Below are 17,500 nucleotides of genomic sequence, written 5' to 3'. Positions count from 1 at the left end.
CACACACAGAAAGAGACGCACGCACACACACACACACACACACACAGAAAGAGACGCACGCACACACACACACACACACACACAGAAAGAGACGCACACACACACACACACACACACACACACACACACACACACACACACACACACACAGAAAGAGACGCACACACACAGACGCACAGCCGTAAATGAGGAATGTAAACAGTGAATGTGAATATTTGATGTGAGCCCATTATCATGAATCCCTCTTTGATGTGAACAGATGCTAATGCGCGAGCGAGTGTGCATGCAGATGTTAATACCGCGGCTATGTGCGCGTGTCCTGGCGCCTTTTGAGTCATGTTAATCACGGCAGCTTGACAGCAGCGCGAGAACCGCAGAGAACAAGCGGGGAGAGGATGGGGGGCGGGGCCTCACACCTACCTGCAAACTGCGGACAGAAGGGCACGTGCCAAAATGCCTGGGGCTGTGTGTGTGCGCGCGTGTGTGTATTTTGATGGCAGTTTGGGAATTAACCAGGATTATAAACGTCATTTATTAACTAAACTCCCAAACAGTTTATACAATCAGTGTGAGGCTGCTGTTAACGGCTTTTTCCTCACAGCACGTGTCGCTAGTCGAGTGTGTGTGTGTATGTGTGTGTGTGTGTGTGTGTGTGTGTGTGTGTGTGTGTGGGGGGGTTATAATATAATAGATGTTTTGGGGTTTAAGAAAATCACCATCGCCAAACCCACAAGACTCCATGTAAATAATCAGTAATTTAATCATCTTAAAAACACACTTCATTCAAAGTTGACAGAAACTAAATAAAACTACCAAAAGCCATCTTGGTTCATCTTTCCACTGTTCCAACAATCACCACTCTGGTTTGGTTGAAATAAACCCTTAATTCACCCATTTACATGTGGAGATATGCTGGCTCTATACACGCTAAAAGTCCTGATTATTTACATGGAGTCTGGTGGAGATATGCTGGCTCTATACACGCTAAAAGTCCTGATTATTTACATGGAGTCTGGTGGAGATATGCTGGCTCTATACACACTAAAAGTCCTGATTATTTACATGCAGTCTGGTGGAGATATGCTGGCTCTATACACGCTAAAAGTCCTGATTATTTACATGGAGTCTGGTGGAGATATGCTGGCTCTATACACGCTAAAAGTCCTGATTATTTACATGGAGTCTTTTGGAGATATCCTGGCTCTATACATGCTAAAAGTCCTGATTATTTACATGGAGTCTGGTGGAGATATGCTGGCTCTATACACGCTAAAAGTCTTGATTATTTACATGAAGTCTGGTGGATATATGCTGGCTCTATACACGCTAAAAGTCTTGATTATTTACATGGAGTCTGGTGGAGATATGCTGGCTCTATACACGCTAAAAGTCCTGATTATTTACATGGAGTCTTTTGGAGATATCCTGGCTCTATACATGCTAAAAGTCCTGATTATTTACATGGAGTCTGGTGGAGATATGCTGGCTCTATACACGCTAAAAGTCTTGATTATTTACATGAAGTCTGGTGGATATATGCTGGCTCTATACACGCTAAAAGTCCTGATTATTTACATGGAGTCTGGTGGAGATATGCTGGCTCTATAAACGCTAAAAGTCCTGATTATTTACATGGAGTCTGGTGGAGATATCCTGGCTCTATACACGCTAAAAGTCCTGATTATTTACATGGAGTCTGGTGGAGATATGCTGGCTCTATACACGCTAAAAGTCCTGATTATTTACATGGAGTCTGGTGGAGATATGCTGGCTCTATACACGCTAAAAGTCCTGATTATTTACATGGAGTCTTTTGGAGATATCCTGGCTCTATACATGCTAAAAGTCCTGATTATTTACATGGAGTCTGGTGGAGATATCCTGGCTCTAAACACGCTAAAAGTCCTGATTATTTACATGGAGTCTGGTGGAGATATGCTGGCTCTATACACGCCAAACCCACAAGACTCCATGTAAATAATCAGTAATTTTATCATCATAAAAACACACTTCATTCAAAGTTGACAGAAACTAAATAAAACTACCAAAAGCCGTCTTGGTTCATCTTTCCACTGTTCCAACAATCACCACTCTGGTTTGGTTGAAATAAACCCTTAATTCACCCATTTACATGTGGAGATATGCTGGCTCTATACACGCTAAAAGTCTTGATTATTTACATGGAGTCTGGTGGAGATATGCTGGCTCTATACACGCTAAAAGTCCTGATTATTTACATGGAGTCTGGTGGAAATATGCTGGCTCTATAAACGCTAAAAGTCTTGATTATTTACATGGAGTCTGGTGGAGATATCCTGGCTCTATACATGCTAAAAGTCCTGATTATTTACATGGAGTCTGGTGGAGATATGCTGGCTCTATACACGCTAAAAGTCTTGATTATTTACATGGAGTCTGGTGGAGATATCCTGGCTCTATACATGCTAAAAGTCCTGATTATTTACATGGAGTCTGGTGGAGATATGCTGGCTCTATACACGCCAAACCCACAAGACTCCATGTAAATAATCAGTAATTTTATCATCATAAAAACACACTTCATTCAAAGTTGACAGAAACTAAATAAAACTACCAAAAGCCGTCTTGGTTCATCTTTCCACTGTTCCAACAATCACCACTCTGGTTTGGTTGAAATAAACCCTTAATTCACCCATTTACATGTGGAGATATGCTGGCTCTATACACGCTAAAAGTCTTGATTATTTACATGGAGTCTGGTGGAGATATGCTGGCTCTATAAACGCTAAAAGTCTTGATTATTTACATGGAGTCTGGTGGAGATATCCTGGCTCTATACATGCTAAAAGTCCTGATTATTTACATGGAGTCTGGTGGAGATATGCTGGCTCTATAAACGCTAAAAGTCTTGATTATTTACATGGAGTCTGGTGGAAATATGCTGGCTCTATACACGCTAAAAGTCTTGATTATTTACATGAAGTCTGGTGGAGATATGCTGGCTCTATACACGCTAAAAGTCTTGATTATTTACATGGAGTCTGGTGGAGATATCCTGGCTCTATACATGCTAAAAGTCCTGATTATTTACATGGAGTCTGGTGGAGATATGCTGGCTCTATACACGCTAAAAGTCTTGATTATTTACATGGAGTCTGGTGGAGATATCCTGGCTCTATACACGCTAAAAGTCTTGATTATTTACATGAAGTCTGGTGGAGATATGCTGGCTCTATACACGCTAAAAGTCTTGATTATTTACATGAAGTCTGGTGGAGATATGCTGGCTCTATACACGCTAAAAGTCTTGATTATTTACATGGAGTCTGGTGGAGATATCCTGGCTCTATACATGCTAAAAGTCCTGATTATTTACATGGAGTCTGGTGGAGATATGCTGGCTCTATACACGCCAAACCCACAAGACTCCATGTAAATAATCAGTAATATTATCATCATAAAAACACACTTCATTCAAAGTTGACAGAAACTAAATAAAACTACCAAAAGCCGTCTTGGTTCATCTTTCCACTGTTCCAACAATCATCACTCTGGTTTGGTTGAAATAAACCCTTAATTCACCCATTTACATGTGGAGATATGCTGGCTCTATAAACGCTAAAAGTCCTGATTATTTACATGGAGTCTGGTGGAGATATGCTGGCTCTATAAACGCTAAAAGTCCTGATTATTTACATGGAGTCTGGTGGAGATATGCTGGCTCTATACACGCTAAAAGTCCTGATTATTTACATGGAGTCTGGTGGAAATATGCTGGCTCTATACACGCTAAAAGTCCTGATTATTTACATGGAGTCTGGTGGAGATATGCTAGCTCTATACACGCTAAAAGTCCTGATTATTTACATGGAGTCTGGTGGAAATATGCTGGCTCTATACACGCTAAAAGTCCTGATTATTTACATGGAGTCTGGTGGAGATATCCTGGCTCTTTTCTGCTTTTACTGCACGTTTCCAACAACTACTGTCATCCTGTGTTCCCAAAAAACACATGATATGCCAACATTTTTACAAATATGTATTTATTTTGAATGCATTTGACTTTCTGTCATGTGTCTTACAGCTGAGATAACGCTGTGATGATCAAATATGAAGCAATGATCACAGTATTAACTGTTTCCATGACACCACCAGTGAACTCACCTGAACTCTTCGGAGGAAATAACAGGTAAAGTTCAGAAGTCATCCACAGTCAGTCTCTGTCTCTCAGTGTGTGCATATGTGTTTGTGCGCATGCATGTGTTTGTGCGCGTGTGTGCGTGTCTGTGTGTCTCTGTGTGTGTGTGTGTGTCTCTGTGTGCTTGTGTGCATGTGTGTGCATAGCTGTGTGTGTGTCTGTGTGTGTGCATGTTTGTGCGCGTGCATGTGCGTTTGTGCGAGTGCGTATCTGTGTGTGTGCATATCTGTGTGTGTCTCTGTGTCTGTCTATCTGTGTGTCTGTGTGTGTGTGCGCGCGTGTGTCTGCATGTGTGTGCTCTGTGTGTGCCTCTGTGTGTGTCTCTGTCTCTGTCTATGTGTGTGTGTGTCTCTGTGTGTGTCTCTGTGTGTGCCTCTGTGTGTGTGTGTGTCTCTGTCTCTCTATGTGTGTGTGTGTGTCTCTCTGTGTGTGTGTGTCTCTCTCTCTCTATGTGTGTGTGTGTGTGTGTCTCTGTCTCTGTGTGTGTGTGTCTCGGTCTCTCTGTCTCTCTGTGTGTGTGTGTCTCGGTCTCTCTGTCTCTCTGTGTGTGTGTGTGTCTCTCTGTGTGTGTGTGTCTCTCTCTCTCTCTCTGTGTGTGTGTGTGTGTGTCTCTGTCTCTGTGTGTGTGTGTCTCGGTCTCTCTGTCTCTCTGTGTGTGTGTGTCTCTGTCTCTCTCTCTGTGTGTGTGTGTCTTTGTCTCTCTGTGTGTGTGTGTCTCTGTCTCTCTGTGTGAGACACAGACACACACACAGACACACATAGAAAGAGTTACACACAAACACAAACGCACACACAGACACACAGAAAGAGATACACACATAGCCTACAGAGACACACACACACACACACACACACACACACACACACACACACACACACACACACACACACACACACACACACACACACACACACACACACAGTAAAATAAAGAAATGACCAGTTCACTACTTTCAGTGAATGTGGGCGTTTTATTAAATAGCATTTAACACAAAAATAAATGATAAAAAAAACTGGAAAAACACACAAAGTGACATCATCTGGGGTTTCAATTCAATTCAACTTTATTGATCGTATCAAATCATAACAAGATTAATCTCATGACACTGTGCAGCTAGAGTAGGTCTAGACCACACTCTATCATTTACAAAGACCCAAATATTACAGTAATTCCCCCCAAAGAGCAAGCAGGAAAAACTCCCTTTTAGGGAGAAACCTTTTGTAACCTGTTTATTTTTTTTGTTTTATTTCGTAGGCAAACTTAAAGGGTAAGTACCGTTTTTTTGTTTTTTAAACCTATCTTCCTGTGTGTGTTTTTGTGTCTACGTGACAGATGGGAACAACAGTCTTTGACATTGGTCCGGTGTTAATATATATCGCTGCAGTGAAAGAAACAAGCTACAATGTAAGTTAATAGGGTGATTGTCCAGCTTGTATTTACCTTCATAAAAGAGCTCGTTTTGCCGCTGACAGACTCAGATTAATATTCTAAGTGTCCGACATTATTATGGAAATGATTTCGAAGGAGGTCGACTCTTCTGTTAAAGAGTAAGATCCTTTTTTTAATCATAAAAACATTGGGTAATTGCGTTCGTTAAACCCACCAGACTCCATGTAAATAAAGAGTGATTTAAGCATCGTAGAATACACTTCATTCAAAGTCGACAGAAACTAAATAAATCTATTAAAAGCCGTTTTGGGGTCGTCTTTCCACTTTTCCAACCATCACAGCTCTAGTTCTGGTTGAAATAAACACACAGTTTACTGATTTACATGTGACAATATGTTGGCTCTATACACGCTAAAAGCAGTGATTTTTTGAATGGAGTCTGGTGGGTTTAGAGCTAGAGACTTCAGAGCTGTTTCTGGTTAAACAGAAAGGTCTCAAAGAGGTTTTTAAAGGTCTATCTCTGTAGGGATCCTTTCTATAATGTTATCAGACACTTAGAATATTAATCTGAGTTTGTCAGCCCCCAAAATCAGAACTTTTAGTGAACGCAAACGAGCGATGATGAGCACGTTTGCCCCGTAGGGTTACATTGCAGCCCGGTCTGTGGCTGCCGGTTACAGCGTTCACGCTCAATACTGGACTAATGTCGAAGATTGTTGTTCCCATCACTCACTTAGACACAGAAACATAGGAAAAATAAGGTTATAAAAACTGAAATTACCCTTTAATGTCTGTCTGGTGCAGATCCAGAAACCCTCCATGTGCCAACATCGTTTCCCAGCATTCCTTTCGATGATTTTTCTTTTCAGCGCTCATCTCGGAGGTGTTAACTGTTCCAACACCTAAAGAGGAGTCCAACAGAGAGGGAGGGGGTGCAGAACAACAGATTTACAGGGTTCAAGGCACCGCAGGGTTTCCACTTTAAAAAACACAAGAATGGGAAAGATTCCTGCAGGCTTTTGGTCGGATTTCAACTTTAGGTTTTCTTGTGTTAATTGTTTCGGAAACCGTGAGAAGATGACACGTGTTGCCTTTAAAACGTCGACAAGACGCGTTTCTTTACCCGTCTGTGGCTCGGAGAAGTGAACACTTTGCAGTTTTGTACTTTTAAAAGTTGTGTTAACTACTACGGTGCGTTAACGTTCACTTAGACCGGCTGTGTTTCCATTCACTCGTCAACCGAATTATCTGAAGTTTAGCAAAAAAAAAAAAGAGAGAGAGAGAGAGACAGAGAGAGAGAGAGAGACACACAGAGAGAGGGAGACAGAGAGAGGGAGGGAGGGAGGGAGGGAGAGAGAGACAGAGAGGGAGACACAGAGAGAGAGAGAGACACAGAGAGAGAGAGACAGAGAGAGAGAGACAGAGGGAGGGAGAGAGAGAAAGAGACAGAGAGAGAGAGACAGAGGGAGGGAGAGACACAGAGAGGGAGGGAGAGAGAGAGGGAGGGAGAGAGAGACACAGACAGAGAGAGAGAAAGAGAGACAGAGAGAGAGAGACAGAGGGAGGGAGAGAGAGAAACAGAGAGAGAGACAGAGAGAGACACAGAGAGGGAGAGAGAGTGGGGAGAGAGAGAGACAGAGACACAGAGAGAGAGAGACAGAGAGAGAGAGACAGAGAGAGAGAGAAAGAGAGACATACACTGCAGACCGGCTCGTTGGCTTTAAATGTCCCCCATACGCTGCAGATCGGCTCGTTGGCTTTAAATGTCCCCCATACGCTGCAGATTGGCTCGTTGGCTTTAAATGTCCCCCATACACTGCAGACTGGCTCGTTGGCTTTAAATGTCCCCCATACGCTGCAGACCGGCTCGTTGGCTTTAAATGTCCCCCATACAATGCAGACTGGCTCGTTGGCTTTAAATGTCCCCCATACACTGCAGACCGGCTCGTTGGCTTTAAATGTCCCCCATACACTGCAGACTGGCTCGTTGGCTTTAAATGTCCCCCATACAATGCAGACTGGCTCGTTGGCTTTAAATGTCCCCCATACCCTACAGACCGCCTCGTTGGCTTTAAATGTCCCCCATACACTGCAGACCGGCTCGTTGGCTTTAAATGTCCCCCATACACTGCAGACTGGCTCGTTGGCTTTAAATGTCCCCCATGCTCTACAGACCGGCTCGTTTGCTTTAAATGTCCCCCATACAATGCAGACTGGCTCGTTGGCTTTAAATGTCCCCCATACACTGCAGACCGGCTCGTTGGCTTTAAATGTCCCCCATACACTGCAGACCGGCTCGTTGGCTTTAAATGTCCCCCATACACTGCAGACCGGCTCGTTGGCTTTAAATGTCCCCCATACACTGCAGACCGGCTCGTTGGCTTTAAATGTCCCCCATACGCTGCAGACTGGCTCGTTGGCTTTAAATGTCCTCCATACCCTACAGACCGCCTCGTTGGCTTTAAATGTCCCCCATACACTGCAGACCGGCTCGTTGGCTTTAAATGTCCCCCATACGCTGCAGATCGGCTCGTTGGCTTTAAATGTCCCCCATACACTGCAGACTGGCTCGTTGGCTTTAAATGTCCCCCATACGCTGCAGACCGGCTCGTTGGCTTTAAATGTCCCCCATACACTGCAGACTGGCTCGTTGGCTTTAAATGTCCCCCATACGCTGCAGACCGGATTGTTGGCTTTAAATGTCCCCCATACGCTGCAGACTGGCTCGTTGGCTTTAAATGTCCCCCATACCCTACAGACCGGCTCGTTGGCTTTAAATGTCCCCCATACGCTGCAGACTGGCTCGTTGGCTTTAAATGTCCCCCATACGCTGCAGACTGGCTCGTTGGCTTTAAATGTCCCCCATACACTGCAGATCGGCTCGTTGGCTTTAAATGTCCCCCATACCATGCAGACCGGCTCGTTGGCTTTAAATGTCCCCATACGCTGCAGACCGGCTCGTTGGCTTTAAATGTCCCCATACACTGCAGACTGGCTCGTTGGCTTTAAATGTCCCCCACTGCAGACTGCTTTAAAGATCCCCATACCCTACAGACCGCTTTGGCTTTAAATGTCAGATCGGCTCGTTGGCTTTAAATACCCTGCAGACCGCTTGTTGGCTTTAAATGTCCCCCCATGCAGACGCTTGTTGGCAGACTGCAGACCGGCTCGTTGGCTTTAAATGTCCCCCATACACTGCTTTAAAGACCGGCTTGTTGGCTTTAAATGTCCCCCCATACACTGCAGACCGCTTGTTGGCTTTAAATGTCCCCCAGACCAGCTTGTTGGCTTTAAATGTCCCCCATACACTGCAGACCGGCTTGTTGGCTTTAAATGTCCCCCATACACTGCAGACCGGCTTGTTGGCTTTAAATGTCCCCCATACACTGCAGACTGGCTTGTTGGCTTTAAATGTCCCCCATACACTGCAGACCCGCTTGTTGGCTTTAAATGTCCCCCATACACTGCAGACCGCTTGTTGGCTTTAAATGTCCCCCTTGTTGGCTTTAAATGTCCCCCATACACTGCAGACTGGCTCGTTGGCTTTAAATGTCCCCCATACATTTTTTGATAACTCTGCAAACCCTTGGTGTTCTCTCAATGAGCTTCATGAGGTAGTCACCTGAAATGGTTTTACCTTCACAGGTGTGCTTTGTCAGGGTTCATTAGTGGAATTTGTTCCCTTATTAATAAAAAAAGCAAAGGGTGGCTACTTTGAAGAATCTAAAATATAAGACATGTTTTCAGTTATTTCACACTTTTTTGTTAAGTACATAATTCCATATGTGTTCATTCATAGTTTTGATGCCTTCAGTGAGAATCTACAATGTAAATAGTCATGAAAATAAAAAGGAAACGCATTGAATGAGAAGGTGTGTCCAAACTTTTGGCCTGTACTGTATGTGTTTAATAAGTGTTTTAAATTATCAATGTTGTAGAAATTTAATACTGCGGAGTAGCAGATCAACTTTATTGATGTATTTTGTGTTTTGATGTCTTGGAAAAAGAGACGGCTGCATGAGGCAGCTCACATGACCTGGGCCTGTAAATGATTTTGTGTTCATTAAGGGGCAGACATTACAAGTTTTACTTTTTCTTCTCCTTTTCATTCCTGTTAAATGCTGTTGTTGCATTTGTTTTAAATGAATGAAATTAAATCAAGAGAGAAAAAAAAAAAAATTATCTATTATTGTTATTTTCCGTTATGACGGACTGTCAAACTGGATGATTAAAGCAGCGTTTTTCAACCTTTCTTTGAGCCACGGCACAATCATTACAACAATCTTACAGAGACGGAGAGCGTAGGTATTAAGTAAGGAGATAACATAGACACAGGCTAATTACTGATCACTAACATGCTAGTTAACATTAGTAATTATTGATCACTAACATGCTAGTTAACATTAGTAATTACTGATCACTAACATGCTAGTTAACATTAGTAATTACTGATCACTAACATGCTAGTTAACATTAGTAATTATTGATCACTAACATGCTAGTTAACATTAGTAATTATTGATCACTAACATGCTAGTTAACATTAGTAACAATTAACATTAGTAATTGATGACTAACATGCTAGTTAACATTAGTAATTATTGATCACTAACATGCTAGTTAACATTAGTAATTATTGATCACTAACATGCTAGTTAACATTAGTAATTATTGATCACTAACATGCTAGTTAACATTAGTAGTTACTGATCACTAACATGCTAGTTAACATTAGTAATTAAACCTAAACAGATAATGGAAGTCCAAACTGCCTGTGAGCTTCTCCTGTACTATACGGTAATTCCTCTACTGTGTGACAGTAAGTCTCGTGGTTATGACCCAATCGTTAGCCTATTTTTATAAAAGCGTCTGCTACGGAGCCATAACGTGAGCTACAAGGTAATGGAGCCTTTTATACATTGTTGTGTTTCTTAGAAATAAACAACAGACAAATAGAGTCTTTAAACGCTTCAGATGTAAAGTTATTCGCTGTCAAAGTGACGTCAGAATGAATGGGAGTCAATGGGATGCTAACGGGAGGTGATGGCTTGTCGGTATCAACATGGCTCCATAGGAGCTACGCTCTGTGGAGGCAGGCTTACCCCCCCTTGGTGATATCAGGTCTCGCGATGTAACAAACTGCCTCACGGCACTGCCCACGTCTAGGAACCGGCTATAGCTATAAGAACAAGGTAGCGATGAAGTTTTTCACACTATCGTCATGGCTGAGCCGGCAAAAAAGCAGCAGAAAGCTAGGAAAGCATCGTCGGAGGAATAGAGAAAGAGGAAACGGCAGACGGATGTTATCGTGACCTCTGTCTGTAAAGGTTGTTATTGTGATCGCGGTTTGTTACGGGCTTACTAGCTAGCTGGCTAGTGGAGATGTTAGCATAGTCGTTAGCAAACACGTTTGTTTTCTGTAGTTGTTTTGGCTGTTCCTCTGTCGGTTCCATCGGTGTAGTTCGCCAAGCCTTACGACGAGTGTTGCCAAAACATCTATTCCGAAGCTGTAGGGGGAGCTCTAGAGAGACCTGCGAGCAAAAAGAGAAAACAGCGAAGAAATTGCCAAAACTGCAATGCGCCCCTTTAAAACAATACAATGAATAAGACACGCTGGTATGGGATAGGTTATCGTATCGGCCGATACGCAAGTTCAGGGATCAGTATCAGGAAGGAAAAAAATGGCATCCGAACATCTCTACAGGCGACTGCCCGTTGGCCCCGGGGACTACCTATTCACCCCGGGGACTACCTATCCACCCCGGGGACTACCTATCCACCGCGGGGACTACCTATCCACCGCAGGGACTACCTATTCAACCCGGGGACTACCTATCCACCCCGGAGACTACCTATCCACCCCGGGGACTACCTATCCACCATGGCGACTACCTATCCACCCACCCCGGCGACTACCTATCCACCCTGGGGACTACCTATCCACCATGGCGACTACCTATCCACCATGGCGACTACCTATCCACCCACCCCGGCGACTACCTATCCACCCTGGGGACTACCTATCCACCCCGGGGACTACCTATCCACCCCGGGGACTACCTATCCACCATGGCGACTACCTATCCACCCACCCCGACGACTACCTATCCACCCACCCCGACGACTACCTATCCACCCTGGTGACTACCTATGCACCCTGGTGACTACCTATCCACCCCAGGGACTACCTATGCACCCTGGTGACTACCCATCCACCCTGGTGACTACCTATGCACCCCGGCAACTACCTATGCACCCTAGGGACTACCTATGCACCCTGGTGACTACCTATTCACCCCAGGGACTACCTATGCACCCCGGTGACTACCCATCCACCCCGGCGACTACCCATCCACCCTGGCAACTACCTATGCACACCGGCAACTACCTATGCACCCTAGGGACTACCTATGCACCCTGGGGACTACCCATCCACCCTGGGGACTACCCATCCACCCTGGAGACTAACCATCCACCCCGGCGAATACCCATCCACCCTGGCGACAACCTATGCACCCCGGCGACTACCTATGCACCCTGGGGACTACCCATCCACCCTGGGGGACTACCCATCCACCCTTGGGACTACCTATCCACCCCGACGACTACCTATCCACCCCGGCGACTACCTATGCACCGTGGTGACTACCTATCCACCCCAGGGAATACCTATGCACCCTGGTGACTACCCATCCACCCTGGGGACTACCCATCCACCCTGGGGACTACCTATCGACCCCGGCGACTACCTATGCACCCTGGTGACTACCTATGCACCCTGGTGACTACCCATCCACCCTGGGGACTACCTATCCACCCCGGCGACTACCCATCCACCCCGACGACTACCCATCCACCCTGGCGACTACCCATCCATCCTGGAGACTAACCATCCAGCCCGGCGACTACCCATCCACCCTGGCGACTACCTATGCACCCCGGCGACTACCTATGCACCCTAGGGACTACCTATGCACCCTAGGGACTACCTATGCACCCTGGGGACTACCCATCCACCCTGGGGACTACCTATCCACCCTGGGGACTACCCATCCACCCCGACGACTACCTATGCACCCTGGCGACTACCTATCCACCCCGGCGACTACCTATGCACCCTGGTGACTACCTATCCACCCCGGGGACTACCCATCCACCCTGAGGACTACCCATCCACCCTGGCGACTACCCATCCACCCAGGGACTACCTATGCACCCTGGCGACTACCTATCCACCCCGGCGACTATCCATCCACCCAGGGACTACCTATGCACCCTGGCGACTACCTATCCACCCCGGCAACTACCTATGCACCCTGGTGACTACCTATCCACCCCAGGGACTACCGATCCACCCTGGGGACTACCTATCTACCCCGGCGACTACCAATCCACCCCGGCGACTACCCATCCACCCTGGCGACTACCCATCCACCCAGGGACTACCTATGCACCCTGGGGACTACCTATCCACCCTGACGACTACCCATCCACCCCAAGGACTACCCATCCACCCTGCGGACTACCCATCCACCCTGCGGACTACCCATCCACCCTGCGGACTACCCATCCACCCTGCGGACTACCCATCCACCCCGGCGACTACCCATCTGCCGCCCTTTGCCGCCGGAAACGCCGAACCGCCAGACATATTGAATAAACTGAACATTATTCACCGTTTATCTTTATTTCTTATAAACAATTCTCATTATTTTTTACATTGTCTCCAGCAGCCCGTCAGCACAGTCTGACACAAACACACATACACACAGAGGAATAGAAAATAAAATAAAATACACATTCTGAACCTCAAGGTTTTCGGGATATCTCAGGTCAGATCCTGTGGGCGGCGCGGTGCGTCCGAGCAGAGCCGGAGTGGCGATGGCGGCACTGATCTCAGACCAGCATCCAAAACAAAAAAACCTGCCGCCAACATCAAGAGTTTACCCTGACCTGGATCCTCTGGCGCTTCCCCTTGTTGCTTCTTTTCCTTCTTTTCTTTTTTTTAACCAACCGAACCGACGTGTCAGGTGACGTCGAGGTGACCAAAGGGAGTGGGGGTGGGGCGGGGGGAAGGGGAGAACAGGAAGTGCCTCTCTCATTGGTGCAGAGGGGACAGCCAATGTTTCCAGCACGGCAGAACTGCCCGCTGATGATTGGTTGGCACGTCCTGCAGGGACCATTCAGCGGCAGCAGGAGGGTCTCTCTCTCTCTCTCTCTCTCTATCCCTCCTTCCCTCTTCCTTCTCCTCCACGACAGCGGTTGGTGGAAGTATGAGACGGATGGAAGATGGATGGATGGATGGATGGGAGTTGGGGAGGGAGCGGGGGTCTCACTGCTGTTTGGAGCGCCAGAACCGCGAGGCGATGGAGCCCAGAGACAGTCCCTGTTTCTTCTGCTGGGCGAGCTCGGCCAAGCGCTGCTCCTCCTCCTGATGGACAGACAGACAGACAGACAGACAGACAGACAGACAGTCAAAAACTCAAACGTTGATAACCACGTTTCACACACTATGCTAAATTCTCAATAGACCTTTTTCACGGCAGACATGTTGACATGTCATAGTAGGAAAAGCACAGGTGTATTCACAACCATTACTGATGGCTGCATTCCACTTAGGAGAGACCCTGGTATTAAACCATTACTGATGGCTGCATTCCACTTAGGAGAGACCCTGGTATTAAACCATTACTGATGGCTACATTCCACTTAGGAGAGACCCTGGTATTAAACCATTACTGATGGCTGCATTCCACTTAGGAGAGACCCTGGTATTAAACCATTACTGATGGCTATATTCCACTTAGGAGAGACCCTGGTATTAAACCATTACTGATGGCTGCATTCCACTTAGGAGAGACCCTGGTATTAAACCATTACTGATGGCTACATTCCACTTAGGAGAGGTCCTGGTATTAAACCATTACTGATGGCTACATTCCACTTAGGAGAGACCCTGGTATTAAACCATTACTGATGGCTACATTCCACTTAGGAGAGACCCTGGTATTAAACCATTACTGATGGCTACATTCTACTTAGGAGAGGTCCTGGTATTAAACCATTACTGATGGCTACATTCCACTTAGGAGAGACCCTGGTATTAAACCATTACTGATGGCTGCATTCCACTTAGGAGAGACCCTGGTATTAAACCATTACTGATGGCTGCATTCCACTTAGGAGAGACCCTGGTATTAAACCATTACTGATGGCTGCATTCCACTTAGGAGAGGTCCTGGTATTAAACCATTACTGATGGCTACATTCCACTTAGGAGAGACCCTGGTATTAAACCATTACTGATGGCTGCATTCCACTTAGGAGAGGTCCTGGTATTAAACCATTACTGATGGCTGCATTCCACTTAGGAGAGACCCTGGTATTAAACCATTAATGATGGCTGCATTCCACTTAGGAGAGACCCTGGTATTAAACCATTACTGATGGAAGCATTCCACTTAGGAGAGGTCCTGGTATTAAACCATTACTGATGGCTGCATTCCACTTAGGAGAGGTCCTGGTATTAAACCATTACTGATGGCTGCATTCCACTTAGGAGAGACCCTGGTATTAAACCATTACTGATGGCTGCATTCCACTTAGGAGAGGTCCTGGTATTAAACCAGGAATGATGGCTGCATTCCACTTAGGAGAGGTCCTGGTATTAAACCATTAATGATGGCTGCATTCCACTTAGGAGAGGTCCTGGTATTAAACCATTAATGATGGCTGCATTCCACTTAGGAGAGGTCCTGGTATTAAACCATTAATGATGGCTGCATTCCACTTAGGAGAGGTCCTGGTAATAAACCATTACTGATGGCTGCATTCCACTTAGGAGAGGTCCTGGTATTAAACCATTACTGATGGCTGCATTCCACTTAGGAGAGGTCCTGGTATTAAACCATTACTGATGGCTGCATTCCACTTAGGAGAGGTCCTGGTATTGTGCATGCTGACTCACTGAAATATCTTACTGGAACACTTGATGGAACTGAGCCATCGTTAAGGTTATCATTGTCAGCTGTGCTTTTCCTACTATGACAAATCAACATGTCTGCTGTGATAAAGGTCCATAATAGCACGACCGTCTCAAGCTTCAGCATCTCAACAGAAAACATTGAGTCTAACTTAAAGCGCCCGTATTCTGCTCATTTTCAGGTTCATAATTGTATTTAGGAGGTTATAACAGAATAGGTTTACATGGTTTAATTTTCAAAAAACAGATTATGAAATCATGCAAGCCCCGCAAATTTTGCGCGGAAATCGTCAATTTATGCATAAATATGCGGACTTCAGCTGATTACTCATTGAATTATGCGATCGCATAATCACGTTTTTCTGGAGGGACTGGCTATTGTTGCACGCGACTGCATCTCGTTCGTCTAAATTCCCGCAATCACACAGGCCTGTCCGGGAAACAGAAAACCAGGGTGCGTTGGATTTCTCCTCCTACCTGCGCCAGCTGAGCCTGACGGCGCTTGAAGGCGTCGATGGGGTCGTCCTCCAGAGCGTAGTTCTCCAACACCGAGCGCACATCGTCCACGCCGCTCAGAGCAATGGCTGCCAGACGGAAAGAGGAAGCAGTCAGACAGAAAAAGACACAAAATGCTAAAAATAGTCTCGGGGAAGGAACTTGTTTTGGTGGAACGTGTGTACGTTCAAAAGTGGTTTTAGTTGTGCGAGAGAGAACTCAGATTGGACAGGGTTCATACGCATTTTAACCAGTAGTTTTCCATGACTTTTTGGCAAATTTTTTCAGGACTAAGTGTTCCTGAAAATGTCAGAAAAAGGGACTAAAACATTGAAAATGCAATAAAAAAGTCCAAAATAAGCAACAAAAACGGCAAAAAAACAACATAAATGTCAAAAAAAGCAACTTAAACATTGAAAACTTGATAAAAACATCAAAAATAAGCAACAAAAACGTCAAAAAACTGCATAATTGTCGGAAAAAGCGACTTAAACATTGAAAACTTGACAAAAACGTCAAAAATAAGCAACAAAAACGTCAAAAAATGGCATAAATGTAAAAAAAAGGATTAAAACAGTGAAAACTTGACAAAGACATCCCAAATAAGCAACAAAAAACGGCATAAAAGTAAAAAAAAAAGCGTCTTAAACATTGAAAACTCGACAAAAACGTCCAAAATAAGCAACACATACGTCAAAAAACAGCATAATTGTGGAAAAAAATGGTAGTCCCGAGTGGTCTTTAGTCTGTCTTACTCTTGAGGAAGTTGATCTTTAGTCTGTCTTACTCTTGAGGAAGTTGGCCTTTAGTGTGTCTTACTCTTGAGGAAGTTGGTCTTTAGTCTGTCTTACTCTTGAGGAAGTTGGTCTTTAGTCTGACTTACTCTTGAGGAAGTTGGTCTTTAGTGTGTCTTACTCTTGAGGAAGTAGGTCTTTAGTGTGTCTTACTCTTGAGGAAGTTGGCCTTTAGTCTGTCTTACTCTTGAGGAAGTTGGCCTTTAGTGTGTCTTACTCTTGAGGAAGTTGGTCTTTAGTGTGTCTTACTCTTGAGAAAGTAGGTCTTTAGTGTGTCTTACTCTTGAGGAAGGTGGTCTTTAGTGTGTCTTACTCTTGAGGAAGGTGGTCTTTAGTGTGTCTTACTCTTGAGGAAGTTGGTCTTTAGTGTGTCTTACTCTTGAGGAAGGTGGTCTTTAGTGTGTCTTACTCTTGAGGAAGTTGGTCTTTAGTGTGTCTTACTCTTGAGGAAGTTGGTCTTTAGTGTGTCTTACTCTTGAGGAAGTTGGTCTTTAGTGTGTCTTACTCTTGAGGAAGTTGGTTTTTAGTCTGTCTTACTCTTGAGGAAGTTGGTCTTTAGTGTGTCTTACTCTTGAGGAAGTTGGTCTTTAGTCTGTCTTACTCTTGAGGAAGTTGGTCTTTAGTGTGTCTTACTCTTGAGGAAGTTGGCCTTTAGTGTGTCT

General features: G+C 45.1%; 1 protein-coding gene and 1 pseudogene across 1 annotated transcript in view; both read right to left on the bottom strand.

Moving 5' to 3' along the window:
* The window catches only part of LOC114552941 (serine-rich adhesin for platelets-like), a 120,414-nt pseudogene that overhangs the window by 33,747 nt on the left and 69,167 nt on the right, over window positions 1-17,500 (bottom strand).
* timm50 (translocase of inner mitochondrial membrane 50 homolog (S. cerevisiae)) overlaps window positions 13,236-17,500 on the bottom strand; it is a 67,429-nt gene continuing 63,164 nt past the window's right edge. The window contains exons 9-10 of the mRNA XM_028573421.1: window positions 16,027-16,133; window positions 13,236-13,998 (exon numbers count right to left, since the gene is read on the bottom strand). Coding sequence (XP_028429222.1) covers window positions 13,900-13,998; window positions 16,027-16,133 — 206 coding nt within the window. The 3' untranslated portion in view covers window positions 13,236-13,899. The remainder of the gene's footprint in view (window positions 13,999-16,026; window positions 16,134-17,500) is intronic.

The sequence above is a fragment of the Perca flavescens genome, chromosome 3 (assembly GCF_004354835.1).
Source record: "Perca flavescens isolate YP-PL-M2 chromosome 3, PFLA_1.0, whole genome shotgun sequence".
NCBI lineage: Eukaryota > Metazoa > Chordata > Actinopteri > Perciformes > Percidae > Perca > Perca flavescens.
This window is presented reverse-complemented; position numbering and strand designations above follow the sequence as displayed.